This window comes from Pithys albifrons, chromosome 2 (genome assembly GCF_047495875.1).
Source record: "Pithys albifrons albifrons isolate INPA30051 chromosome 2, PitAlb_v1, whole genome shotgun sequence".
Classification (NCBI taxonomy): Eukaryota; Metazoa; Chordata; class Aves; order Passeriformes; family Thamnophilidae; genus Pithys; species Pithys albifrons.
In genome coordinates, this window is record NC_092459.1 from 4,696,990 (window position 1) to 4,724,254 (window position 27,265).

Here is a 27,265-nt window from a genome sequence, read left to right on the forward strand (position 1 = left end):
TGCTTTTTTACCACTCAGGAATATTTGTCACTTTATATTCCTTATTCCTTAACTGTACAGTAACTGTACACATAGCATGGCTTATTCTTGCAGTAACTGCTTCTGGTGTTCATTTGTGTTCTGGCTTAACTTTATATGTTTTAAACATATGTTTGCAGAAACATGTCTATTAACAAGCTTAGATACTGCCTAGTCAGAGGGCTTGGAGAATGAAACATTCAATTCTAGTGTGTTTTCCTGCAGCAGAGCAGAGAAAATAAGCAACATTATGGTGTAAACTAAGAGCAAGGAAGAAGTCATATTATCAACTGCCACTCAGTTCAGTCTAAGCAACTCTATTCAGGATCTCTTTTGCTGTCAGTGCAGATCTTCCCGTATTATTCTAAAGGTAGCAAAATTGCCTGTAACAGGAAATTGAGGACAAAGTACAGATAATGATTAAAAAGTAAAGCCTTAATGTGAAAATTGTGTCTTTTAATAGTTATAGTTTGTTCATCTTCTTTATATCTAGTTAGTTTTTGGTGTTGTATGTTGGGTTCGGCTGAGATATGACAAAAATGTCATGGAATCCTGGAATCACAGAATGGTTTGTGTTGGAAGAGACTTTAAAGATCATCTAGTTCCAACCTCCCTGCCATGGGCAGGGACACTTTCACCTAGAAGTGCAGGATAATAAATGATAACAGAGTGATATTAGAGATTGAAACTTTGCTTATAGTAAGTCCTACTTCTTTTCTGCTCCTCCCAGAAGGGACTTTGATTTCACATGGTATTTGACATCAGCTCCCAAAACCACATGTTAAAGCTTGCAAAAAGCACTCTCTCCAACCCCTGAGATACCCAAAGGCAGTATCTGCAGCAGTGCCTTTAGAAAGTCCACCTTCATAAAAGTAGTGTTTTTCTTTTGAACCTACTTCAAGCAGCCATCAAACTCGGAATGGAAACAAATTTCAATCTCCATTTTAAAGAAATGACAATGCAGTTACTAATTAAAACAAAACAAATTAGACAAAGTAGGTGTAATACTAGTTTGTGCCTCAGACATCTCTAATAAAACATCTCTGTAAAACTCTTAGGTTAAGTAAGAGTTCAGCTTCACTTTAAGGATGCATTTTTTATAGCTCACACTAAACTTTGGATGTCTATATACACAATTTCCAAGAAAAAGTGACTTGAGGAGCTGCTGCATTCATGTGTGTCTTCACAATTGACTGTGAGTCCTGTTCCTCTTCCTGATAATTAATTAATCTTAGAGATATTTATTGTTCGATTAGCTCTGGTTGGTTGTGGTAATTTGGTAAATGAAACAGCGTTCGATTTGTCCAGCATCAGAATACATAAAGCTTTGATGTGCTAATTTTATACCAGGTTATCTCTCTCAGGAGTCAGCTGAATTTTTAATTGCCTCTGACTCCTCCCTTCTGAGGCAACAGGTCAAAGGAGGTGATTCTGGAGTAGTGTGTCCAGCTCTGGGGCCCTCAGCACAAGAAAGACGTGGACCTGTTAGAGCAGGTCCAGAGGAGACAATGAAGATGATCAGAGGGCTGGAGCACTTCTGTTATGAGGAAAGGCTGAGTGAGTTGGGATTGTTCAGCCTGGAGAAGAGAAGGCTCCAGGGAGACCTTATTGTGGCCTTTCGGTACTTGATGGGGCCCCATGAGAAAGGTGGGGACAGGCTGTTTCACAGGGCCTGTTGCAATAGGAAAGGGGTAATGGTTTTAAACTGAAAGAGGGTTAATTTAGATTAGATCTAAGAAAAAACTATTTTACAATGAAGGTGGTAGAACAGTGGCAGCAAAGCAGCGGATGCCCCATCCCTGCAAACATTCAAGGCCAGGTTGGATAGGGCTCTGAGAAATCTGCTCTAGTTGAAGATGTCCCTGCACACTGCAGGGAGTTTGGACTAGGTAATCTTTAAAGCTCCTGCCCAACTCAAAGTACAATTCTCTGATTTTTCTGACTTCAGTTTTGTCTCAGGAGAGGTATTAGGCAACATCCGTAGTGATCTCAAATGAGGTACGTTGCTTTTTTCCTATAGGGATCTCACATAACATTAATAACACTGATGGGGCATTCCCCATCTGTCATATTTACAGAACCAAGTATCCCAGTGTTCTTTATACAATTCCTGCTTTATGTACTTTGTCACCTCAAAGTCAGGTGGTTAAGCACAGACACAACCCTAGTTCATTTGCTTGCTGGGACCTGGCAGTAGCATTAATTATAGAAGAAAGGAGCTGTGAGGTTCCTTGAGAAGGCACCTAGTTCAGTGTTCAAGGCATGTTAACTGTATTTACTGAAATGCTCACAGGTATGTCTAACCTGTTCTTAGAGGCTTCCCTTGACAGATTTTTACACTGCCCTTCTCTATACCTAACTACTGTAATAAGTAACCTGATCTGTTCCTTCCTATGAGAAGAAACATGTTTATCTGGTTTATTGTTATCTTAATCCTCTTTGCAATGGCCTTTATGAACCTGGAAACTGTTAGGGCTGATGCAAGCACTTGTCTTCAATCCAGAGAGACTGGAGGTGTTGCCTACACAACAGAGTCACATTTAGAAGTGCCATATCACTATGATGTGTACTGAACAGATAAAAGGCAGTGTTTTAAGAGGTGTTAGAAAGTAATTCAAGTGAAAAATGTTAGATGAGAGACTTTTTAACTAGGCTCCAGAGGAGCCTGTTCTTGGCCCAGGGCTGCTTTGTTATCCCAGTCAATTATTTGGAATTACATGAAGCACTGCTCATGAAATCTGCAGATGACTTCAAAACAGCCAAAGGCCACCCAGGCTGGTGGCTGCCAAGTGATTTAAATCATGGAGGCAACAAATGCCCCTTGAACAACATATGTTTAATCCACCTACATGGCAAATATCTATGCATCAAAACCGAGATTGCTGCCTGTGCGTAGGAACAAAAATACAAAGCATGCTTTGGGGCTGGCAGTGAGGAAGGAGAATGCTGCATCTTCAAAAGCAGTGAATCAGATGAGGGCTGTGGAGGTCAACAGGGGTAAATGTGTGAATACCAGTCCACTGTGGCAGCTGCAACAGCAAACGCAAACATCAGGTGTCTGAGCAAACACGGACCAGCAGCATATGCCGATACCTGGCCATGACCAGGGCATGGCACAGTAACGTGACTGTTCTGGAATCACAATGAGTGACAAAAGGTGTAACAAACTGGAAAGGCTCATTAAGAACCCAGAGGAATGAGTCAGTGGAAAAATGTGCTCGGTACGAAGGTGATGGGTAATTATCTATACATCAAAAGCACAACAGAAAGGTACTGTGATCGCCTGTGCACCGCGAGATCCGCTCCATGAAGAAGGAACATAATTCGTGTTTGGAAAGGATGTAATTTTTCATGCTTTTCCTTCCTACAGGATTCTTAGATTTTTTGAAAAGATAAACCCCTGAAACCCTACGTATTTCAGTACTGAGCCTGGCTGGTGTGAGCCGAACTCAGCTCCTTGTGTCCTCGCTGGGACACACTTCCCACGGGAAAGCACCAAGGCCGCTGTCACCTGCTCCGAGGTGGAAAATTTCAGCTTCCTCTCTGAGTCCTGCCTGTGCAGAACGGCCAACCACCCAGAGGCCACGGCTTTCACCTTCCAGTCGAGACAGGACTGCGATACAGCCGGAAAACTAAAGGAAAGGTAACTTATGGAGCAGATGGGGAGGCAGCCGTTGGGAAAACCGAGGAAACGGCGAGCTAGGATGGGGTAAATTCCCTGTCCGCCTGGTCTTTAGGCAGCAGCTGTTATTGTGCGGCAAAGGCACGGACGGGCTCGGTGCCCACAGCAGCGCCCGATGACCCTGGGCCGGGTACGGCGGGGCAGCGCCCGGGGGCACGGAGGGTCCCTCCCTGGGCTCCGGACACACACCCCGCGCCGGCAGCGCCTCTGGGCCGGGTACGGCGGGGCAGCGCCCGGGGGCACGGAGGGTCCCTCCCTGGACTCCGGACACACACCCCGCGCCGGGCTCGGGCCGCGGACGGACGGGCAGCGCCCCGGCAGTCCTTCAGTGGGCTCCAGACACACATCCCCGCACCGGGCCCGGGCCACGGAGGGACGGGCAGCGCTCCAGGGACACGGAGGGTCCCTCACTGTGCTCCGGTCACACACCGCCACACCGGCAGCGCCTCCGGGCCGCGGAGGGACGGGCAGCGCACAGAGGGGCACGGTGGGTCCCTCACTGTGCTTCGTACACGCACCGCCACACCGGCAGCGCCTCCGGGACGCGGAGGGACGGGCAGCTCCCCGGCAGCCCCGCGGCGGCCCCCCCGCCCGGCGCCGCTTCCTCCCCCGCCCCCGCCGCCATGTTGTGGGGCTGAGCCGCACGGGAGGAGCCGCAGCCCGAGCGGGGCCGCCGCTCGCGGGCAGCGCAACAGGTACCGGCGGGGCGGCCGCGGAGGGACGGGAGCTGCGGGGCTCTGTTGCCCCGAACCTCTTTGCTTATGCTTTCCCCTTTTTGAGGCTGGTGGGGTTTGGGTTTAGTTTTGTTGTTTTTTTTGTGTTGGGGTTGGTTTTTTTGTATTTTTGTGTTTCTTCGGGGAGGTTGCGGAGTTTGTGCGGCGGCGGCAGCTGCGGAGCCTCCATGCCCGCCGGTGCTTCCCGTGCTCGCCGGTGTTTCCATCCCCGCCTGTGCCCCCATTCCCGCCGGTGCCCCCCATCCCCGCCGGTGCCCCCCGTGCCCGCCGGTGTTTCCATCCCCGCCGGTGCCCCCCATCCCCGCCGGTGCCCCCCATCCCCGCCGGTGCCCCCCGTGCCCGCCGGTGCCCCCCGTGCCCGCCGGTGTCCCCATTCCCGCCGGTGTCCCCATTCCCGCCGGTGCCCCCCATTCCCGCCGGTGTCCCCCGTGCCCGCCGGTGTCCCCCGTGCCCGCCGGTGCCCCCCATCCCCGCCGGTGCCCCCCATCCCCGCCGGTGCCCCCCATCCCCGCCGGTGCCCCCATCCCCGCCGGTGCCCCCATCCCCGCCGGTGTCCGTGCCGGCAACCCCGCAGCGCCCGGCCCAGGTGAGGGGGCTCGGGCGTGTTTCCAGCCCCCGGCTCACCGAGGTGATGGTGATTCTGTGCCCTGTAGTTGCTGTGCAGACCCGGAGCTTGGGGAAATCGAGCTGTTTTTCTGCAGGCGAAGTTTGCAAAGTGTTCTGTCTGTAAATAGACCGGCTTTTCTTAGTCTCGGCTTCTCAGCGCGTAATTCAGAAAATAAAATGTGGCTGAGATACGTGATTCGGTTCCCTAAACATCAAGGTACCATTTTGAATACAGTCAGTGGTTTTCGCAGCAGTGGAGGCTTTGACATCTGTCACACTGCAGAACCCGAAAGCAGATCGTGCTTTAGGTGGTGCCTGCGATCTTTAAGTTATTCTCGCAGCGGTTCTCTTAAACTTTGGTGGGAAACTCATCTAAAACACTGGAATGAGGAGTCAGAATCCGCTTGCCCTTGCGCCCGGGCTGCCCTGTCCTGTGCATCGGTCTCTTGGGGGCATGATGTGTTTAAACTCGCCTTCTGTTCGTGCTGGCCTATGGTGGCAGCAGCTCCCGCAGACACAGAGCGTGGTGCGGACATCAGCGATACATATAATGCAGCTTTCGAGAGTTTTCAATTGTTCCTCTGAAATTTGCTTGTAACAGGCACCTGCATCTGCTGATGCGACGGGGACATTTAGAACTAATGAGCACTAGGAACTAATTGGATGAATAGCTGCCTGGGCTTCATTCTTCTGCCAAACCTGGTTCTTTTTTGTTTCCTCGTCTCTCCACTCAACCTCCCCGGTTTGGTTTGTTTGTGTTTTTTTCATTCTGACGAAGCTGGGAGGGGCGTTTGCACCGCCGTACCTCCCAATGTTTAGAGAAACCCTGCTTCAGGCTCCCTATGATGTGAGGAGAATTGCGTGATCCCTGCAAACATGGATTTAGGCTGCTCTGTGGTCTCTTGAACAGAAATTTTTTGTCAGATTAGCCTCCTAACTCATGCCTAAATTAGCTCAAGTGAATGTGCTTATCTTTTTAATTACTATCCTAAGAGAATTGAATTTACTTTTTTTCTCCTCCATCTGTACAAGAACTGGGGTACTGGATCTGTCCCTGGCTGAGTTGTGGCTTTCACTATAATAGAAACAAGGATCGTGTTCCTGTAGGAGTAACAATAGAAGAAATTGGGTATCTATGGTTGTTTGTGCTAATCATAAAAATAATGGGGTTAGTGAACATAGGTGCAGATCAAAGCACCAAAACTTTATGGCTGATAATGTTTTTAACCATTCTTGTAGACAGAATGAAGTGTGTCAAGGGCCCCCAAAAATCACAGTTTGGTCTTGCAGTGACATTAGCCAGTGTTATTTACAGCACCTAGACTGTGATTTTTTCCATATATGTGCATGCAACTGCTCTATTTCCTTGTTTTCAAGTTATTTTGACTTTCAGAAGCTGCTTTCAGTTCACTGTAATGCCATATCTTTTGGCAAATAGCACTAGAGGATGGATCCTGCCATATTTTTAAGTTTTGGTTTAGACACAGTCTGTGAAAATTGTGAGAGCAATGGTTTGCTGACTGGTGTTGCTTTTAGACTGGAGAGGTCATGTCATGTATCTGAATGATGTAGGAAAGTCAGTGACTTTTCTTGAGCTTTTTCATCTTAGGTGACTATTAGTGATTATAAAGATAACAAAGATAAACTAATTAGTTATCTTTTTTTTTCTTTTATGACTGATCTGTTTCAACCACCTTGCCAGTAGAACAGTTAACCCAAAGTATAATTTGAAGTTTAGAGGTTGATCCTAGGTGTGGGGTGAATAGGGTAGTTACTGTATTCCTTTTACCTTTAAAAACATTATCACCCTTTAATTTCACCTTTTAAAATTGCATTGCCCTTGTGTACAGTGGTTGGTGATAGATGACACAACAGTCTATTTTGGGGGGAAGCACTCTTGTTAGAGTGTCTGGTCAGATTTTTGGAACTGCTAAGCAGCAGTTCTAAGTGATCCTGAAATTTTCAAGTGCTTAGTTGCAAATATTGCAAGTACTTGAATTACCTGCAATTACCCCCCTCAGTTCAGAAAGGATATTGAGGTGCTGGAGCGAGTCCAGAGAAGAGCAACAAGGCTGGTGAAGGGACTGGAGCACAAGCCCTATGGGGAGAGGCTGAGGGAGCTGGGCTTGTTTAGCCTGGAGAAGAGGAGGCTCAGAGGTGACCTCAGCACTGTCTAGAACTACCTGAAGGGAAGTTCTGGCCAGGTGGGGGCTGGTCTCTTCTCCCAGGCACTCAGAAATAGGACAAGGGGGCACGATGGGCTCAAGCTCTGCCAGGGGAAATTGAAGTTGGATATCAGAAAAAAATTCTTTGCAGAGAGAGTAATCAGGCATTGGAATGGGCTGCCCAGAGAGGTGGTGGATTCACCATCCCTAGAGATTTTTAAACGCAGATTGGACGTGGCGCTGAGTGCCATGATCTGGTAAATGGACTGGAGTTAGACCAAGGGTTGGACTCGATGATCTTGGAGGTCTTTTCCAACCCAATCCATTCTATGATTCTATGATTCTACCTCTGGAAATGGTAGTTTTGAATCCTGATCTATATAGAACTGGGAGGCTTATCTCTATATTCAAGTTGCTTCCAGTGACAGACCAGTTTAAGCTGAAATTTTAAGCCAGCTGTGAGCAGTGCCACTGGTGAGACCTTGTTTTGTGTGGCATTGTCTGCCCATATTTAATCAGATGTGAGTTTGTGTTGAATTTTTTCTCATGGGCAGTCTATTTAGAGCAGCTTTTAGCCATGTGGGTTATCTGGTGTCTAATATTGGTACTCAAACACACAACAGTCTTTCTCTTTGTTGAGGACACTAAATTTGGTTTTGCCTTCTCTGTCTGGCTCGCAGTTTCCATGAATCTTGTAGGCACTTAAGATCTTTGCAAAGCACACCCCTCTGCTGAGCTGGGTTCATGTTGGATGATGGGATTCATCAAAGTACATGTTAGCTACTCATCTTTCATACCCCTAGAAAGCCAAGCTAAGAATTTGAGCATCCTGGTTGCTTGGTTACTGTAATGTTACTGCTTTCATTAATTCATTTGTTTATCAGGATGGTTGCTTGGGTTGGTTTTTTTAATTCTCACGTTTATTTAAGGGTAAGTCTCTAGAAAACAAGAGAGGAGATTTTATTTCATGAGTTGTTTTCGCTTTCATGCATATGCTGTTGTGTTGCAAGATGATACCGAGACTGCAGTAACTTGTTTTTCTGGTATTGTTGTGCCATTAGCACCAAATGTTCTAAAGGTGAGGATTAGGTCGTATAGGAATTATAAAGTAAAAATGGAGCTGTGAAATGTCATATTTCTTTCAAATTTGGAACATTTAGAGCTTTGTCAGTGTAGGAAAGCAGCCTGGCCAGGTGAGTTACTTGGATCCCAGAGTTAGAATAATGGATTGAACATTAATATATAGATGAGCACACGTTGTGTAACTCTTATTTTCAGAACAACACATGAAATTCAAATGATGTAACGTGATGACAGTAGCAGTACAAAGCATTGGAATTACCTAATAGAGGATCAGTACCTGAGAACTATTTTTAAACATTTTGGCAGTTACAGATAGTTGAAAAGACATGGTTGATCCAGAAAAGTCACAGCTTCTTTGGAACAGCAATTCTGAGAGCAGCCAGTTTGACTTGAGACATTTTGCTATGGGATGTTGTTGCTTCAGAAGTAGCAGTTAATAACTCTGAGCTGGCCCTTGTAGTGAAGATGTTCAGGGCTGATGCAAGTGGAGCTTGTGAAATGCTGTGGCATCAGCCATGAGCGATATCTGCAGTTAGTGATTCAGCAGCATACACATAAAGTAGGGGCAGAACAGGAAATGGGAGTTAACTCTTCTTTGTTTCTAAAAATATTACAATTGGAATGTGAAAAAATGAGCTATTATAGCTATATTAATAAATATATGTAAAAATCAGAGCTGATTTAAGTCATGCTTTTAGTCTTACCTTTCAAAGGTCAAGAATTGTACTAGTCAGAATCTAAAACTCTTACTTTTTCCTTTCAACTCTCATGAGCTTCTTAAGGTAGGACAAATCTCTTTTTAACTGAGATACTTTTGTCCCTCAAGACATTACGTGATGTTGAGTTGTGTGTCTAACACAGGTGATAACTGATTCCCTAAGTTCATTAAATTAATTTGTGATGGTTAGAGCATTATTACTGTATGCTGTAGAGCTCAGTGGTAAAGGTTTAAGAGAACGAGTTTCAACTGGATGCTTTGAAGGACTGTTCTTGGTAATGGAGTGTGGATGAGACTTGTGGCTGGGAGTGGGGCCAGGAGCAGGAGGCTTCAGCTGGGGCAGGTCAGAGGAGCTGTGGCCACACTGCCCATGTCCTGGTCGAGCTAAAGACCAGCATGCTGGTCCCAGGGTTCCCATGCTGGGTGCGATCTCTTGGACCTCCATTAAACCCTCTCTTTTCTATCTCACTTTGGGGAATGCATTTTTACCAATCTGAAATAATACTACCTACTTATTTTTTCCTGTTTTGACTGCCTTATGCTGATCTTTGCTTTTTCTCCCATGAGGTTCCTTGTTTTTTGATTCATCACATAAATGCCATTGCTTTGCTTTAAAGGCCTCTTGTGGCCTTTCCCCTCTCTGCTTGTCGTCTCATTTAGTTTTGAGAAGTTAAGTGTGTAATGGTTTGTGCACCTGCCCAGCTTGAAAACATGCCTAAAATTCAGTGTCACTGAATGCTTTACCTTCATTAGTCTTACAAATAGTGAAAGATTGTTCTCTACTGAGCACAGAGACTGCCCACATATCTTTTGTGTTATGCTTAGCTTATAGCAGACCATTAGATGTTCTGTATGTTTGGCACTGTTATCTGAGACTGAAAGCTGAGCAGCAAGTTAAGTAGCATCTCTTCCATTCTAAAGAGAAGATAACATTAAGAGTTCTTCTGTTAGTTTTTTTTTTCTCTGTTAAGAGGCAGATTTTGCTTGTCCTTCTGATGGAAGGGCAGGAGTGGGCTCAAAAATTCCTCTAAGATTTCAAATGAATAAGCTTAAAAGTAATATGCTCTGAGTGTTTCCATACATGGTTGAAATAAGAAAATGAAGAGAAAATGCATCACATAGTTGTGTCCTGCACGTGTCCACATTGACATGAATTAGGAGTTGCAATGTGGAAGTTGAGAACTACAGGTTTCAAGGTGTGTGGATCTCACCAAACAGCATTTTAGGGCTCTTGTACAATGCTTGCAAATAATTAGGTGTGAGAATTGATGTGTCTGAAAACAGAATCTAGAAAAAGCAGCATATGGAGTGGAGAGTCATGTAAATTAAAAAGTAGGAAGCAAAAAAAGAGAAGAGTGTATTTTAAGTTACCACCCATTGAAGAGAAAGTGTATCTCACTCAACTCGCTGAAAAGGTTACCTTGTGCAGCCTCGGGCTCAGAGCCTTAAAAAAACCCCACTTTTAAATAGTCTACCCTCTGCTTTTTGCTATTTTTCTTTCCCATTTTAGGCAAAGCAAGCAGAGCGAGTGGTGTCTGTTTGTGTCTGGGATCAGGTTAGTGAATGTATTTCTTCCAGGGTGTGACAGAGCTGGGTTCAATTCCCATCTTTTCCTGAGGAAGTTAATGTACGTGTCTCCTGGGAGAAGGGCCAGGGATTTAAATAGTGAGCTTCCTGAAGTGGAATTCTCATTCCCTCTTTCAGAATAATGTCATTTTTGCAAAGAAAAATCAAAGCTGGGCAGGCACAGGCAGAGAGAGGGACCTGCAGATCTCGGCCTTAATGGTAGGGAATTTCACATAGGAGGCTGAAGTCCTGAGTTAACATTACTATTCCAAACACTGTTCATGAGTTTCCTTGAATGATTGTGCAATAAAATGGGGGAAAACCTTCTCCTGTGAGGAAGGAAAGATCAGCTTTAATCTCCAGAGACATAGGAGAGAGGTGAACTGTGTCATGATAGTTTGAATGGGTGCTTTCACAGCTCAGCAGCTCTGTAAGAAACAGACTAAACCCAGCAATACTGACCACACAATTCTGTTTTTTGAACAGAAATAGAGATTCCTGTATTTTGCATGTCAGTATGTTCAGAAAGCCTGTTAGCTGGGCAAGGTGGGCAGAAGGATATTTGTCAGAAAAGTACTTTTTGTGGAGAGCAGCCAGGCAGAAAGGGACCTTGGAGTACTAATTGACAGGAAGCTCAACATGAGCCAACAGTGTGCCCAGGTGGCCAAGAAGGCCAATGGGATCCTGGCCTGTATCAAAAATAGCGTGGCCAGCAGGCCCAGGGCAGTGATCCTTCCCCTGTACTCTGCATTGGTGAGGCCACACCTTGAGTGTTGTGTTCAGTTCTGGGCCTTTCAGTTCAGAAAGGATATTGAGGTGCTGGAGCGAGTCCAGAGAAGAGCAACAGGGATGGTGAAGGGACTGGAGCACAAGCCCTATGGGGAGAGGCTGAGGGAGCTGGGGTTGTTTAGCCTGGAGAAGAGGAGGCTCAGAGGTGACCTCATCACTGTCTAGAACTACCTGAAGGGAAGTTCTGGCCAGGTGGGGGCTGGTCTCTTCTCCCAGGCACTCAGCAATAGGACAAGGGAGCATGATGGGCTCAAGCTCTGCCAGGGGAAATTTAAGTTGGAGATCAGAAAAAAATTCTTTCCAGAGAGAGTGCTCAGGCATTGGAATGGGCTGCCCAGAGAGGTGGTGGATTCACCATCCCTAGAGATTTTTAAATGCAGATTGGACGTGGCACTGAGTGCCATGATCTGGTAAAGGGACTGGAGTTGGACCAAGGGTTGGACTCGATGATCTTGGAGGTCTTTTCCAACCCAATTGATTCTATGATTCTATGATTCTGTCTGGGTCACTGTTGGGAAGGAAGTTGCTTTTTCACACTCAGCAGGGAGGGGACTTCATACCATAGGATTAAGAAGTAAAATATTTAACCCCCCTTTTTTTTTTTCTTGAAATGTCCAAGTATTAACTAAGGTTTGCAGTCCTGTTACCCACAGTAGCATCAGGCAGCAAGAAGAGCCAGTCAAGTGCTGCCCGGAATCGACTTCTCCATTTTGTCACTGTTGTCATTCATTTGTTATCAGAGTGGGTGGACTTTGTGAAGTTGGCCACAGTGCATTTTGAAAAGGCCATGTCACTGTGTATGACTTCACTGTATAAAGGAAATAAATGCTTGGCCTGACAAAATGTTCTGGTGTTTTTCTTTTTTTTTTTTTTAATTGGTAAATTTCCTACCAATACATCTTGAATAACAAGAAATTCTATTCTGTGCTTGTTCATAATGCCTTACTAATATCTATTATTTTCTCATTTTCAAGAGAGTAATCCAAAAATAGCAGGGAACAGCTACATGGGCTATTACACTGTCACTGTTTGCTCTGCAAATATAATGAATTCTCTTTGTGTTGTGCAGATCTACAGGTGTTGTAAAGAGTAAGTTGGTCAACTCATAGTGCAGTCTCTGTCTTTGCTAATTGGTTCTTGCAGCAAAAATCTTCTTCCTGCACTTGAGAAGAGGAAAAGTAGTTAGTAGTGTGTCCACACATGGTGCTTCTATGGTTTTGCTTTCTTCCAGACACAGCCTGGTGCACCAGACCTTCATTCCTACTAAAACTACGTGGCTGTGGTTTTTCTGAGAAATATTTTGAAAAAAAAATTGATGCAAGTATAAATATTAACAAAGATTGTGGTAAGGCTGTTCTTCATAAAATGTCAATATGCCCATTATGGGAAAGAAGCTTTTTTTTCCCCTTTCTCCTGTCGTCTGCCCAGCTCTCTAATGTTTTCTAACGCCGTCAAGATAGTCCTAAGGTCCACTCTGCTTCTTGGCATCTCCTCTTTTGTTTTCTCAATTTGTATCAACTATAGTGAACACTGAGAGAGGGAACAGAAGTTGCAGTTTGGCGGGTCAGTTTGTGAAAACAATTAGTGCTTTAAACATTGGGACTAGTCAGATGGTTTGTTTACAAGAACTTGCTGTTCTGCTATTTAAATGTGAGGTCCAAGTTTTCCTGTTTTCACCCTAAATGGCAGCAGGACTTAATGTCATCTATGGTGTTCACAGGGATGTTTGATCCTGTTGTTTCAACATGGATTTCATGCTCTGGCTGCCACAGTTTCTTATGACTGAGTTCACCAAGCACCTATCCTAAAACATATTGCAAACCAAATAATTTTCTGTGAGATATTCTGGTGGCGATGGCCGTGATTTAATCAATATCATCTGTTTGTGATACAGGTTATAGTATTTCCTTGATTTTTATTTTTTCCATTTTTAAATGGTACTGGCTTTCTCTGTAGTATTGTGTAATAAGGTTCTTTGGAAATTATGAGCTTTCACCTCCATTAATGATTAGAAGTTACCAGAATCATTATAAAAACCCACAAGTTTCAGTATTTTTATGAGATTTTCCTTGCTAAATAAATGATTCACATTTGTGTCCCAAAGGTGCAAGGTGCTGTACAGATCTTTATGGATGATTAGAGCCACTTTATTTGGAGTTTTTGAAAATAAGCTGTTTTAACTTCAATATGTGCATAATCTCTAAGCCTTTGGGATATGCTGTGAAAACATAGAAAACAGAATACTTGTTGAGGGCAAGCTCCATTCTTTGGGTAGGATTGTTTTCACAGACTTTTGAAAAATTTGTGTAGACTTCAAGTTTACTGGACTGCTTCCTCCTTCTCAGAAAAAAAATGAATGAGGGGAAATTATGTTGCAGCAATACTTGTATTTCTTCTTTTTTTTTGCCTATCAGTACAACTTCAGAATCTGTCATCACAGCACCATGTCCTTGGTGTAATCCCAGTGTCCAGATGAAGTGGATCTGTGCAAAGGGATAGAATGGGATCTCAGTGTTGGTGAGATATGAAATCCTGCAAAAAGCTAATTTATGATTTTTGATTGCTTCTGTAAGGTCATAGTTTTCAGTATTTGTGAGGGTCAATGTAGGAGGGTTTTGGTGCCCTTCAGGTTTAGAATTTATTTAAAATATGACAAGATCTGCATATGGACATAATAGAATCATAGAACGGATTGGGTTGGAAAAGACCTCCAAGATCATCGAGTCCAACCCTTGGTCCAACTCCAGTCCATTTACCAGATCATGGCACTCAGTGCCACGGCCAATCTGCGTTTAAAAATCTCTAGGGATGGTGAATCCACCACCTCTCTGGGCAACCCATTCCAATGCCTGATTACTCTCTCTGGAAAGAATTTTTTTCTGATCTCCAACTTCAATTTCCCCTGGCAGAGCTTAAGCCCATCGTGCCCCCTTGTCCTATTGCTGAGTGCCTGGGAGAAGAGACCAGCCCCCACCTGGCCAGAACTTCCCTTCAGGTAGTTCTAGACAGTGATGAGGTCACCTCTGAGCCTCCTCTTCTCCAGACTAAACACCCCCAGCTCCCTCAGCCTCTCCCCATAGGGCTTGTGCTCCAGTCCCTTCACCAGCCTTGTTGCTCTTCTCTGGACTCGCTCCAGCACCTCAATATCCTTTCTGAACTGAGGTGAGATGACAGAGACAAATTGTGATTTAATCACATCACTTGGCTGTAATGTACTCCCAGTACAGACCCACTGGGCAGTGCCCTCTGGGTTTTGGACCTAAGATTGGTACATCTACGTGGCAATGCCCCATGCAGACTTACCAGGCTGGGTCAGCCCAAGCCTGGGAAACTTGGGGAATTTTCAGATATGCTGAAAAATCCTCTGTTGAGAAGTTTGTTTGGGATGTTCAGTATTTTTGAGAGTGCACTGGAATGGAGTGTCAAAGAGTGTGGCATTTGAACATCTGATCCTTCTTTTCAGAGGAGGATAACTTGGGAGTGCTGTATTCAGTGTCTGACTACAGCTTCCAATTCTGCTTGACATGAGCTAAGAAACTTCTGTTACCACAGAATCATAGAATTGTTTGGTTTGGGAGGGAGCTTTAAAGATCATCTCGTTTCAACTCCCCTGCCATGGGCAGGGACACCTTCCACTATCCCAGGTTGCTCAGAGCCCCATCCAGCCTGGCCTTGAACACTTCCAGGGATGGGGCAGCCACAGCTTCGATGGGCAACCTGTGCCAGGGCCTCACCACCCTCACTGTAAAGACTTTTCTTGTATCCAAGAAATGACTCTGTCTGATGAGAACGAACCAGGGACACGTGTGCTCCATAGATACAGAGCTTTCATAAACAGGAAGGACCCTCACCAAGCTAAAGTGAGGTCAAAGCCCTCAAAATTTCTCAGTTGAAATTGATTTTAAAATATGGTATAGTTGAGTCCCCAGGGACATCAGAATGAGGGAGAGGAGATTTCCACGTTTTGTGTGCATGAAGTTGCCTGGATTACTTTTCCCACTCCTGGTCAGCAGTTGAGGGTTTTGAAAGCTCAGTCTGCATGAGTTATTTCAGCAAAAACAATCTTTCTCTATGAGTTTTATAAAGTATGTTAAAAATACCTTTTAAGATTCGGGGCTCTAAGAGTTAATCAGTTTGTTATCAGATCTGTATTGTCTGATGATTATCAGACATGTCTTGTGAGGCCTCATCTCGAGTACTGTGTGCAGTTTTGGACCTCAGAATGTCAGAAGGATATAAAAGTGACAGAATGTGTCCAAAGGAGTGAAACAAGACTAGAGGGCAAGGCTTTTGAGGAGCAGCTGAGGATACCAGTTCTGTTCAGCTTAGAGAAGAGACTGAGGAGTGATCTCTGCTGTCTACAGTTTCCTTATGATGGGAGCAGTCAGGGAGGTGCTGGTCTCTTCTCCCAGGTGACAGGACACAAGGGAATGGCTTAAAGCTGTGTCTGGGAAGTTGAGATTGGATATAAGGAAAAAGTTCTCCACTGAGAGGGTGGTCATGCAGAAGAACAAGGTCCCCAGGGAAGGGGTCATGGCCCTAAGCCAGTTGGTGTTCATGAAGTGTTTGGGCATTGCTCTTTAGAGACATCATGGGTTGGAGTGTCCTGTGTGGAGCTGAACTTGGAGTCAATGGGTTATTCTGTGGTTTTGTGATTCTGTTGTGATTAGTCATTTAAAGAAGCCTAAAAGCAGACTAAAATTAAGAGAATAAAGTGAGCTGGAGGCAAGATCAGATGTGTAGCCCTTATCCCATAAGACTAAATCTGGAGCAAATCACATGAAGGTGGAAACCTGCTGATTCTGAGGGTGTTCTCCAGTTTCAAGTTCTCTTTTAGACCTCCTTGACAGAACAGCTTTGGCACAGAAGTGTGCTGGAGAATGTTTAACAACAGTGGCAGCATTTTTGGGGAGGGCTATATATAGATTTCAAGTGTCTCTTGGTAGGTTGCTTGGTAGGTTCATGTCTTGGAACAGCTCCATGGTTCCTTTTTTCATCTTCCTGCAGTGTATACCTAATGTCTCTGTGAGAGATCATTTGGACTCACCAACTATTCTATTTACCTTTTTTAAATATATATGTGTGTGTGTAGCCACAGATCCCAGACACTTTTATTTTTATTGAAATGTGCCATAGATACAAAAAAAGTGGAACCACGATACTTTGCAGTTGTGTGATTTTTGTGATGAGATGTGCAGGAATTTTCTTGCAAAGGAAGGGAGTATGTGGGTTGTGATATTTCTGTACTTAGTATTAAAATCTGTAGTGTTATTGAGAGGGGAAAAGTGTTGGGTTTTTTTGTTGTGGGGAGGTTTTGTGTCTAAAGAGGGAGTGACAAAAAAGTGTGGGTTTTTTAATTAAAATAAGTATTTCATTTTTGTAGCCTCACCCTGTACAGTAGTTTCTCCATATAGAGCACAGGAATAGTGATGGATGCATTTCAGTATTTAATTAAATTGTATCATCCAAAGCACTGCATTATCTTAGTCCTATGTTTTAAAGCAGTGATTTTTTTATGCTTTCCCCTTAGATAAGTATTAGTGAATATTTTGCAATCCTGAAGAGTTATTAATACAGGTACTCTTTAAAGGATACATACTAGAAAAACAAAATCCATCTTAGTACTCTGATGTTTATAATGAAAATAAATTCTGTTGAGACTGTTGAAATACTGCTTTTGAGTCTTTGTACAGTAGCTCAGAAAAAGGAATAACTTCGTTGTGTTTCTCCTGGAAAATTGGCTGCTGACAGACTTTTATTAGGACAAGTCTTTTTTTCGGGACACACCATATCAGAGTGTTTTCTTTGTTAATAGTGCGTGGAGTAGAATGGATGAATTTGAATAATAATTGTGCTTTCACTTTGCTCCGTTACGGAGCTGAGCACTGCACTTTTTTTCATGATATGCATAAATATTTACCAGGGAGAGCTGGCAGAGATGTGCTGGGACCCCGAGCCAGGAGAAGGCTGTCCCCAGCCATATGTTCGGCAACTGTTGGTGAACATCCTGCAGCAGTTGCTGAACAGTTGGTGCTGTTTTCCTTTAAGAATGTGCCACAAGGGCCAGGACTGCACTGCATACCCTATTAAAAAAAAAAATAGGCACAAAAAATTCCCCCACCCCCTCCCCAGTGTAAATTCAGCTGGTTCAGCAGCAGCCCCAGCCGGGCATTGTTTGCTGTCGGAAGTGGGAGCTGAAGGGACGGACATTCCCCCGCTCCGCGGGAGCGCAGCTTTGCCCTTGTTGCATTATTAATGGCACGATGTTTTTATGTTGCAGATGGCTAAAAGCTAGCAAGGCAGATCCGGGACCATGATGGCTCAGTTTCCCACAGCTATGAATGGTGAGTAGCTCCGGTGGGTTTGCCTAGATCGGGGTGGGAGGTTTGGCTGGTTTCTGTTTGTGTTTTTTGGTACCTGCAGCAGCGTTGTGGTCACTTTGCTGCAGATGCTTCCCGTGGCTCAGCCTGTGCCTGGGAGAGGCTCAGCAAAGGCATCACTGCAGTGTAATTTGGAGTACGGATTCGCCTGGAGTGCCTGGGAGTCTCGGGTCATTTAAAGGGTTGAGGAATGTGTGAGTTGTAGTGTGAACGCTGCCTGACTTCAAGTGGGGAATATGCTAAGTAATAGTTGATTAAACTTGCATACCTTTTCTGTTACGTAATTCAACACAAACCGTGTTCCATTATAATTCATTATGCTATTTATTTTAGACAAAATATTTTAAGTTATCCAGCAGTTTGTGACACTGATGAAAATAACCAGTCCTTCTCAATAATAATAAAAAAAAAGCTAAGAATTTGCCTCCTCATTTTGTTCCCCTTTCTACATAGAAACTTTTGGATTTGTTTCTTGGTGATTTCCTTTCAAAGGCACATGAGAGCTGGAACCTTAAAATTGTTTCTGTGTGTATGTATGGAACGGAGCTCTTTATTTCTATAGCAAGCTTATTTGTGAAGATGTGATTTGCAAAGATCAGCTGAGAGATTTGACATTTGCATGTTGTTGTTTACAGAGTTGTCCAAAATGAAAATGCCAATATAGAAGTGATGTTTTGCATTGTTTTGCATGTTCAGATATTCCAGATAGGGAGTATTTCTTCTGATGAAAGTAGAGAAATAGATAGAGGAATGAGTATTGCTTAGCTCATTTATCTGTGAAGGTTACTGCAGGACTGGGAGGTCTTTATTTAACTAATTTAGAAAATTGTCACTGCTGAGATAAATTGGGTGAGTAAGGGGAAATTTGGGTTTTTTATCAGAAGAACAACATTCAGATTTCAAATTAACTCTGTTTTATATGCCTGTTTCATAAGTGAAAAAAATTTTTCTGATCAACACTTTTTTCATTCAGTTTGTTTCAGACTTTGTTCCACAGACCTAACAAAAAAAGAGAAATAAAAGGAGTCAATATATTATATAATATGGGAAAATCTAAATACCAGATGTTTTTTCCACTGCATTGGACATAATGAAAAATAGAGGTTTTTTGTTGCCCCATGCTTTTTGCTTCTCAGTGTTAAATAAATAATCAGAAGGTCTCTTTGGGGAAGGTATAAATTTATGTTCTTGGCTGTCTCCATGGCTTATATATGAAGAAATAATTTGTTTTGGCTTTTCACGCCTTGGTTCTGTTGGAGGATTGCAAGTGTCCTGACAGCACTGGGCGTGTGCGTGACTGGATCTCAGAAGCCTTAGTTTGGGAGAGTGATCCTTTCCTTGATCTGAAATCCCCTGGGCAGCACAGTCTGCTGCTCTCAAAGGGAACAGGGCCAGAGGAGGCTGCCTTTCCCCACTCAGAGCTTTACTGTGTTGAAAGGCATAGTAAGAGAGAGAGCACGAGTAAGAGACACACCAGGCAATAGTTAAACTGTTGCTTCTCACAGAACAGTTGAGTAGCTTGGTGTGTAGTTTTGTAGTCATAATTCTTATCAGAATTGATTAAATTTCAAACAAGTCAGGTGGGAAAAAGTAATAGTTTTAATGTGATTTCTGGATAAATACTGAGTAATCTTTGCTCTTGAAATTTTTCTTTAACCTGTGTTCCTCTTCCTTGCTCTGCCTACCACTGCTGTAGTGGTTGCATTCAAAGTAGATCACCTGCATTTGCCACTCATTGCAGGAAACCTCTAATTATGTTGTCAGACCTCGGTAGTGACTTGAAGCGTGAGGTGAGGAATGAGGTAATGTGTGAGGCAGCTGAGCCATTAGGCATTGCTGCAGCCTCGGAGCTCTGGCTTGCTGCCTCGCCTTCGCGTTGGCTTTGACCCTTCCCTTTTGAACCTGCTGGGAGAAATGGTGGTTTTCTTCTGGGGGAAAAACACTTTTTCTTATCAAGATACAGTATTGTAGCTTGAAGGAAGGTAGATTTTAGTTCATGATTAGTGTAAGGCATGAAGTAGTTTCTGTTTCAGGTTTCTGTTTCAGAGTTATTCTTGACATTCAGTGTTACAGAGGAGTGAGTGGATAGTGTGAAGCAGATGGGTGTACAAGTGTGTGATGATAAGACACAGAGAGAAAATGAATTTGAGAACTGCAGGGTTCAAATGATACTCAGTCTCAAACAAATACAGGAGATGCTACAACACTTTATTTACCAACCTAAGCACTGAAAGTCAGTCTGCACAGGACTCAGAGAGGGAAGGGTGGTAACTGAGCCGTGTGCTGGAGTTCCAGTGGAGAGATTCACCTTCACTGAGACACCTTCAGAATATACCTTGGCCAAGCAGGCTCCCAGGACTGTCCAGCCTCAGCACGTGGCTGATGGCCAAACTGTGTGCTGTACTGAGAGCTGGCATGTTCTTTGGTAATTCTGTGGCCATGTGTAAACTTCAGCTCCTTGCAGTGTTTGTGCTCTTCCAGGGGCACGTGCTCTTGCTAGACCTTTCTTCTCTAAAGTCGTGAAAGGACACAGCAAATGGAGAAGGAGGTCCCTTTGACTCTCCATTGCTGTCCAAGGTGACCTTTGTGGATGCATTGCTGTTAAGCTGGGAATTCAAAGAGGAAAAGCAATTCAAAAGAAGGCCTGTTTATTTTTATGGAACTCAAAGCAGACCTTCCAGTTTTTATAAATTCATATTCCATGCAAAATGTAAAGAATATTATGAAATTTTATATGAACAGTGAAGGCTGAGCAACACGTTCTCATGTATAGTCTGCCAATTACAGCACCAGATGGGTAACATATCTTTTTCTGTGTGGAGTCCTGTTCTATCAAAGAGCCACTCCAGGCAAATCCATCTCCCCATTCTGCAAACAAATCAAGGATTCCCTACTGAGGGCTTAGTTTTATCCTGTAACTGTCTGAATATTGTTCATTATTTCTGTGAAAATGATAATACAAACCCAGTTTCTGGTAGTTGATTCTCCTCACATCCAGCTCTCCATCTGGACAAAGCTTTCTTAGGAATTCATCATAAGTCTTGCAAAAGCTTTTGGAAATGGCATTTAGTTATCCTAAATAACAAATATCTTCAACAATTGTGTTTCTAAAGAAATACTTAATGTACTAACCACAAACAACACTTAAAAGAATAAAGGCTTTAAAGGTTAAAATCTGCTTTTGTCTAATATGTGTGTGATTGCAGCTTGTCACAGAGCAGGAAGAAGTAGCCTCCACTGCCATGGGATGTGTTCTTGATAGCTGGAGAGCAGTTGCTCAGTGTTTCTCTTCTAACTAACTCCTCTTCCTTCTTCTGTAGTCTGGATTTATTCAGTATTTCATATCCATGCTGGTGCTGGATCTTGGTTTGGGGAGATTTAATCTCAACAGTCCAGCTGGAACAAGGAAAGCAGTATTTGCTGATCAGTATCTGTCACATTGTTTCCTTAAGTGCCAGTGGAATTTTTTGGGCTGTGCTTTTTTTTGTTTATGTTTTTATTTGTCCTTCCTCTTCCCTCCTACCACCTGTTTCCTTTCGATATAAATTTTTTGTGGTCCAGCAGGAAAATATCTCTGATAAACTGAGGTGCAAAAAGTAATAGTCATAACTCATTTCATATGCTCCTAAACCTTCATAAGTCAAACTGGATTTTGTGCTGCTGTGAATAGAATTGAGTTTTGTTTCCCCACGCTTAGGTGTGTAGGAGATCAGGGTGGACATGAAGGGGTTTTGTGAGCTCCTGGTGTCAAAGGCAGAACACTCACTGATAGGTTCTGCTGCATCTTTTTAAAAAGTCAGTCTCAAGACTTATGGTCTGAATTTTTTTTTAATTAGGAAGAGCCTGGTCATCAGAGTTCAATTAAAAGCTGCTTGAATGTAACCTGACTCTTAACCTCGTGTGCACTGTAGATATGGAAACTGTAGACTTGGATATCAACAGGCATAGATAAAGATAGAAAGCTGAATTACACCTTGCAAAGAAAATATCAGACCTTTTTTTTCCATCTAAAAGAAGGAAAAGGGAAGAAATTCTAAGACATGTACAAATATTTTCTCTGCCCTTGCTTAAGAATTAATTCTTCCTCCACTTTCAGTGAGGACAGAGGCGTCAGTTGATATGGAGTAAAATTCAAATGCTCAAGTCAGGGGTGTGTATCTTCCATTATTACACCCTGCAGAAAAAGTTAGATTTCCAGTTGTGTTTGCCATATTATGTTTTATTTAATTCTAACAAGTCAGATATAGTGCTATAGGATTGCAGAATGCAGTGTCTGATTCATATTTGATTATAAGGATAATATGATTCATATGGCAGATGCAAGAGGCAATCTTAGAAGGAAGAAATAATTAGACCTGAAGGTAGATGGTAAATGGAGTAAGTGGAGTAAGGTTTTAACAAGGGAATGTTGTGCTTTATGCCTTCTTCAGTAACTGAATTTTGTAGACAAAGTATAACAGATCCCATGGTTGGACTTTATTAGAGAAACAACTGATAAAAGAGACAGAGATTGCAAGTTTTAAGCTAGAATATTGTGATCATGGTATTCTTCATGGATTTTATCTTGAGGCCAGTCTTAGTTATTATTTATGGGAATAACAGTAAAAAGTAAACATATGCTGGTTGGATTGGGCTATGGCACAAACTTTGGAGTCATTTTCCAGCCAGAATTACACAGTGTGGACCACATACCATTGGTTAAATTCTATCACAGTTGTGCTATGCTGTCTCCAAATAGCTTTTTAGCCACACCATTATGGGCTGGAAGGGTTTTTGCTGTCTGCTGGGAACTCAGCAGTTGGCTCTGTGACTAAGGAGGAAGACAACCGGATGTATTAGATGATCATGTAGTAATTACGTGATTTGAGGGAAAGGAAATGCATCCTAAAATGTGGTGGGAGAAATAAGGAGTACCTGTGTGCTATTGCCTAAGGCTCTGGTGAGACATCTTGTAGAACACAGGGTAGAATTTGGTTTATCTGCCTAAGAGGGGAAAAAAACCCAGGAAGTGAGAGAGATGCAGAGTTGGGCTCCGGTGATATCCAGGAGAAATGAATTGTGTTGGGAAAGAATGAAGAGACTGGCTTTACTTCTTTGTGTTTTGGTTTTGGGCTTTGTTTTTTTAAATTTCACTGCATTTACTTTTCAGTAAATAAATTTGCTCTTTAATTTTTCTTATTAGGAAGAAAAACATTAAGGAAGGACCCTAACTTGTCTTTGAGCACAAGGGTAAATAGAGATGAATCAGCTGTTGGTCTGGAAATGGGAACAGTTCTGTCAGCAGTGATGCTCTGGACAATAGTCAAGAAAAAAGTCTGATTGCCCTAAGGCAGAGCTTGCATTTTAGGAAGGAGTTAATGTATTAGAGTTTCTTGGAGAAGCAGCAGTCTGGCCATGGTGACCTTGGAGTTCCCTTCCAATCCGATGCTCCTAAAACGTAATAAAGAATTAGATAATAGTGGAGATTAGTGTTAGGTCTTCATCCATTAACTTAATTTAAGCCTATAGCTGCTTTGTCTTGCTAAGATTTTATATTGTTAGTATTATGTGTTAGTTTTTAAAAAATGGGTTTACACTGAGTGGGAAACCCAGGACAGTTTTTACCTGCAATATAAGCTGCTTTATTCATTTGGGATGTCAGTGAGACTTCCTTGTGTTCTTTCTTCAAAGCATATAAAATCCTAAACAGAAAACCAGAATAAGATCTACAAATACTTTCCCAAAATGGAAAGGCTTAGCTAGCTGAAGGGACTCAGAAACATAAATAAATCTAATGGCCAAGTTTCAAAGGGCTTTTACTGTTAAAGTTTTCATGTCCTTGAATATTCAGCTCCAAAGTTTGGGAAATATACTACTCCAATAAACTACTCTATGTGGTCATTGTCATGTAGGCTTGATGAGCATGTGTGAAGTGGCACCATCCACTAAATTCCAAATTGTCTGTGATCATCGGGGCCACTTTGGGCAGGCCATAGATGATATTAATTAGTATTGGCAGAATGAGTTCAGGTTTAGCCCACTAATTATAATGGCAACAATAAACACATTTTTAGGCATTGTGGTCTGTCAAATGTATTTATATAATGCCCTATTACTTTAATTAGGAATCTTGTGTGTCCAGACTTTTCAGTAGGCTGCATCAGTTCTTTGGGACATCTGTTGTTTTTCCTACAATGGAGCAGTAACCTTAAATCATCACTGAGATAGGAAACCCTGGGAAGCTGAAAGAATGTTGGTGTTTGTGGGACTTGCATTCCTGTTGGGTACCTTCAGAGAAGATATTTTAATAGCTTAAGAACACTTGTGCTTTAGTTGGATGGGAGGTTCTCTGTATGCGAGTCTCAAGAGCAGGTAAGGTCAGTTCAATATCAAGAGGTGTTTTAGTGCTGCTTATTGAAGTAATTTGCTTAAAAGCTTCATATATGTGTAATATATATATATATATATTTACAATAGGTGGTATATTTTAAAGCATGTACCAACGTTTTCCCCTGCATTTCTTCTCATAGCCATGATTTTCTGTTGAACAGTAGTTATTTCTTTAGTAAACAGGCCTTTCATGAAAGTCCTGCCTTCACCTTTATAGAAAAGCTCTGCACCTGTTAGAGTGTGTTTTAGTACTTGTATAGCAGTACTGTAAAGAATGCACTTATATTTTCCTAAGAGCTACAGGTAAAAATTGCTGTGCAACAAATGATTGTGCTTTCACAGCCCTGTCTCACGGGAATTCTTCAGACTTGGGGAAGAAAGTTATGCACCTGCAAGTTAATGTACAACCATTTTGTGGTAGAGATGATGCAGATTGGAAAGCCAGGAGAGTTACTTCTCTTATTTCTCCCATTTTTTGTATTCAGATTGGATTAAGAAATACATAGGCAGAACTTTTTAACCTGACTTGAAGATAACTCTGCATCTGCTTGGCTCCTCTTTCTGGAAATGATCCGCTCTGCAGTTGTCAGAATCAGTTACACAAAAGGCTCAGGAAAATCTGTAATGAAACACAAAATTAGGATACCTGTGAAAAAAAATGGCCAAAAAGAGGGTGTGGCTCCTGTGTTAAGGAAGACTAAATGGATTAGAGCTATTTAGTTTATTTTAGAAAAGAGGCAGCTGAGTTGAGGATATGATAGAAACCTGTAAAGCCATAACAGTTTAGAAAAGGTGGACAAGGGAAAGAATATTCCCTGGGTTTTTTTCATAACTGAAAAGGAAATACCTAGTGAAATTATTGAGTTCAAGGCAAGCAGAAGAAAATGGGTTTCTTGGTTGGTTGGTTTGTTTTACACAATTAAAAACTCATTTTTGGGACTCATTGTCAAGATGCTTTGGAACCAGTACATAGAATCAAAACTGAAGGAGGAAAGATCTATGTCATGGCTATTAAATGCCTTTTTATTTTTGTGCTTTTTTGGGCTCAATAAGCCTGCCAAATTTCAGGTTTCTGGCAGTTAAGAAACTGTAATACCCAGGGAAAAGCCTGTTCCAAATTCTAGTCCCTAAAAGTGCCCATGAGACACTGGGGAGGCAGGATTAGGGACTGTGTTATAAATTGGTACCAATGGTTTTAAGAACATAAAATAGTCAGGTTTTAATTTATTATATTTAAAATCAAACTCCCTTTTGTGCTGGAAAAGTAGTCTTGTATATGTGCTGGACAGAGTTGGCAGGTTCTGCTTAGTAATTTAACTTCCTAAGGAGTACTAGTAAAGCAAATTCTGCTTCTGTTACCTTTGTGTTTTCTTCCAGCTTTCCCTGTGCTTTTCATTTGTGACAGGACTAGAAATTACAAAGAGGAGATTAACAAGAGTGGTCAAAAATAGAGAACAGCTTCCATATGTGGAATAATTAAATTGACTAGGACATTCCAGTTTGGGAAAGAAAGTGTGGGGATGGTGGATACAATAGATGTCACCTTCTCCAGGTCATCTGTCATTTTGTAGGCAAGGGAATGGTAATTAATCTCTGATAACACGAGAATGAACCAGTGTCAGATTAAAGTACCATTGGCAGATATCAAACATACAGAGCACTTTGCACAGTGTCAAATAAGTAGTGAAAACTGTAGGAAGCTGAGGATGCCAAAATGTTACCTGGATTCCGTAAATGATTGGAGATAGGTGGGTTTTCCTTTCACTAACGAGGAAGGTTGAGGAGCTGCACTTGGAGCTGAGAAGACATCCTGGAGCAGTAGTACCACCATGTGCTTGGCTCAGCCTGTGGCTCTGTCTGGGATCTCAGCTGGGGAAATATTCAGTCTGTGCTGAAAGGGCCATTACTGTATCTTGTTTCCTAAACTGTCTCCTAATTTCATTTTATCCCAAGATCATTCAGGAAATGCCCCTTCATTTTCCTTCTCTCCCACCCTTCCTGTATAGTATTTTTTCTTTTTTTTTTGTTTGTACTCTTTTCCTCTTTTCTTTCAAGCCTCTATCCCAGTCCTCAGCAAATACAGCCTATCAACCTTCCTTCTGGTCACAGACTTCCTCCTCAAGTCTGAGAACCCTGAATTGTGGTTTTTACTCTAATGGCCAGATAGAACTACAAAAATTATTATAAAAGATCTAATATTCCTGTAACAGAGTTTTGCTCTGATTTTATGTCAGTGTATGTGTTTGTAGGAGAATAATTTCCTTTACTCCACCTAATTTCAAGGTTCATTTTGCATCCTCTTGCCTGGTATTTTTATTGCCTGCAACTCTCTTGGTGCAGAAAGATTTACTGGCTGCTGCAGATGGAAACTCACCTGCATCTTATTAGTTTTGCTGCACTCTACAGAGATTTGCTAGACAATAATTAAACAAATTATCCTTTTGTAAAGTTTTAATTAATTCAGAGGGGGGGAATGTGACTGTGCTAGTGAGCAACAGCAGCACAAAAAATCCATTTCCAGAATTAGAAAGGTTTAGTCTAAGCTCTGGTAGTCTTTTTCCTCAAACATGGTGACTAAAAACTTTTATTTTCCTCGTGGAAAACTTTGATGCTGTACAGGTCGACTGAGTTTACTCAAAAAAGTTTCTGACTTGTCCTTAACAGAAGGGTGTGTCTTCCATCTGTGTTGTGCTGGAAAGGAAGGCTGTGCAGTCCATCAGCTGCAAGTTTGCTTACTGTAACAGCAAGTGGAGGCAGAATTTGGCAAAATATGATTATTTTATGTCTTGATAATATTGCTTAATTGAACTTTTCACAGCTTCCATTGGAAAGATTCTTGTTGGTGTGACTTTTTTCTTCTCTTCTTTCCATTTCTAAAATCCGCTCAAAAGTATTGATTGCAGGTTTAGGGAAAGGACTGTCCCTCTGTGTTGGGCACTGGTGGGGACTCACCTGGAATCCTGGACAAGAAAGACATTCAGGGGCTGGAATGTGTCCAGTGAAGGGCAACAGAGCTGGGGAAGGGTCTGGAGCACAAGTCTGATGAGGAGCAGCCGATGGAGCTCGGGGGGGTCGGTCTGGAGAAAGGGAAGCTCAGCAGGGACCTTGTCACTCTCTACAGCTCCCTGAAAGGACGATGTAGCCAGGTGGGGGTC

General features: G+C 42.7%; 1 protein-coding gene across 5 annotated transcripts in view; it reads left to right on the top strand.

Annotated features, from left to right (window-relative positions):
• The first annotated feature begins 3,308 nt into the window (after positions 1-3,308).
• The window catches only part of ITSN2 (intersectin 2), a 93,312-nt gene continuing 69,355 nt past the window's right edge, over positions 3,309-27,265 (top strand). For 2 of the 5 annotated variants that reach the window (XM_071548252.1, XM_071548255.1), the window contains exons 1-2: positions 4,297-4,395; positions 17,642-17,705. In XM_071548252.1, the coding sequence (XP_071404353.1) occupies positions 17,675-17,705 (31 nt within the window). In that variant the 5' untranslated portion in view covers positions 4,297-4,395; positions 17,642-17,674. Of the gene's footprint in view, positions 3,662-4,296; positions 4,396-17,641; positions 17,706-27,265 lie in introns of those variants that run through there. The other 3 variants (XM_071548253.1, XM_071548254.1, XM_071548257.1) reach the window with 3 other exon arrangements.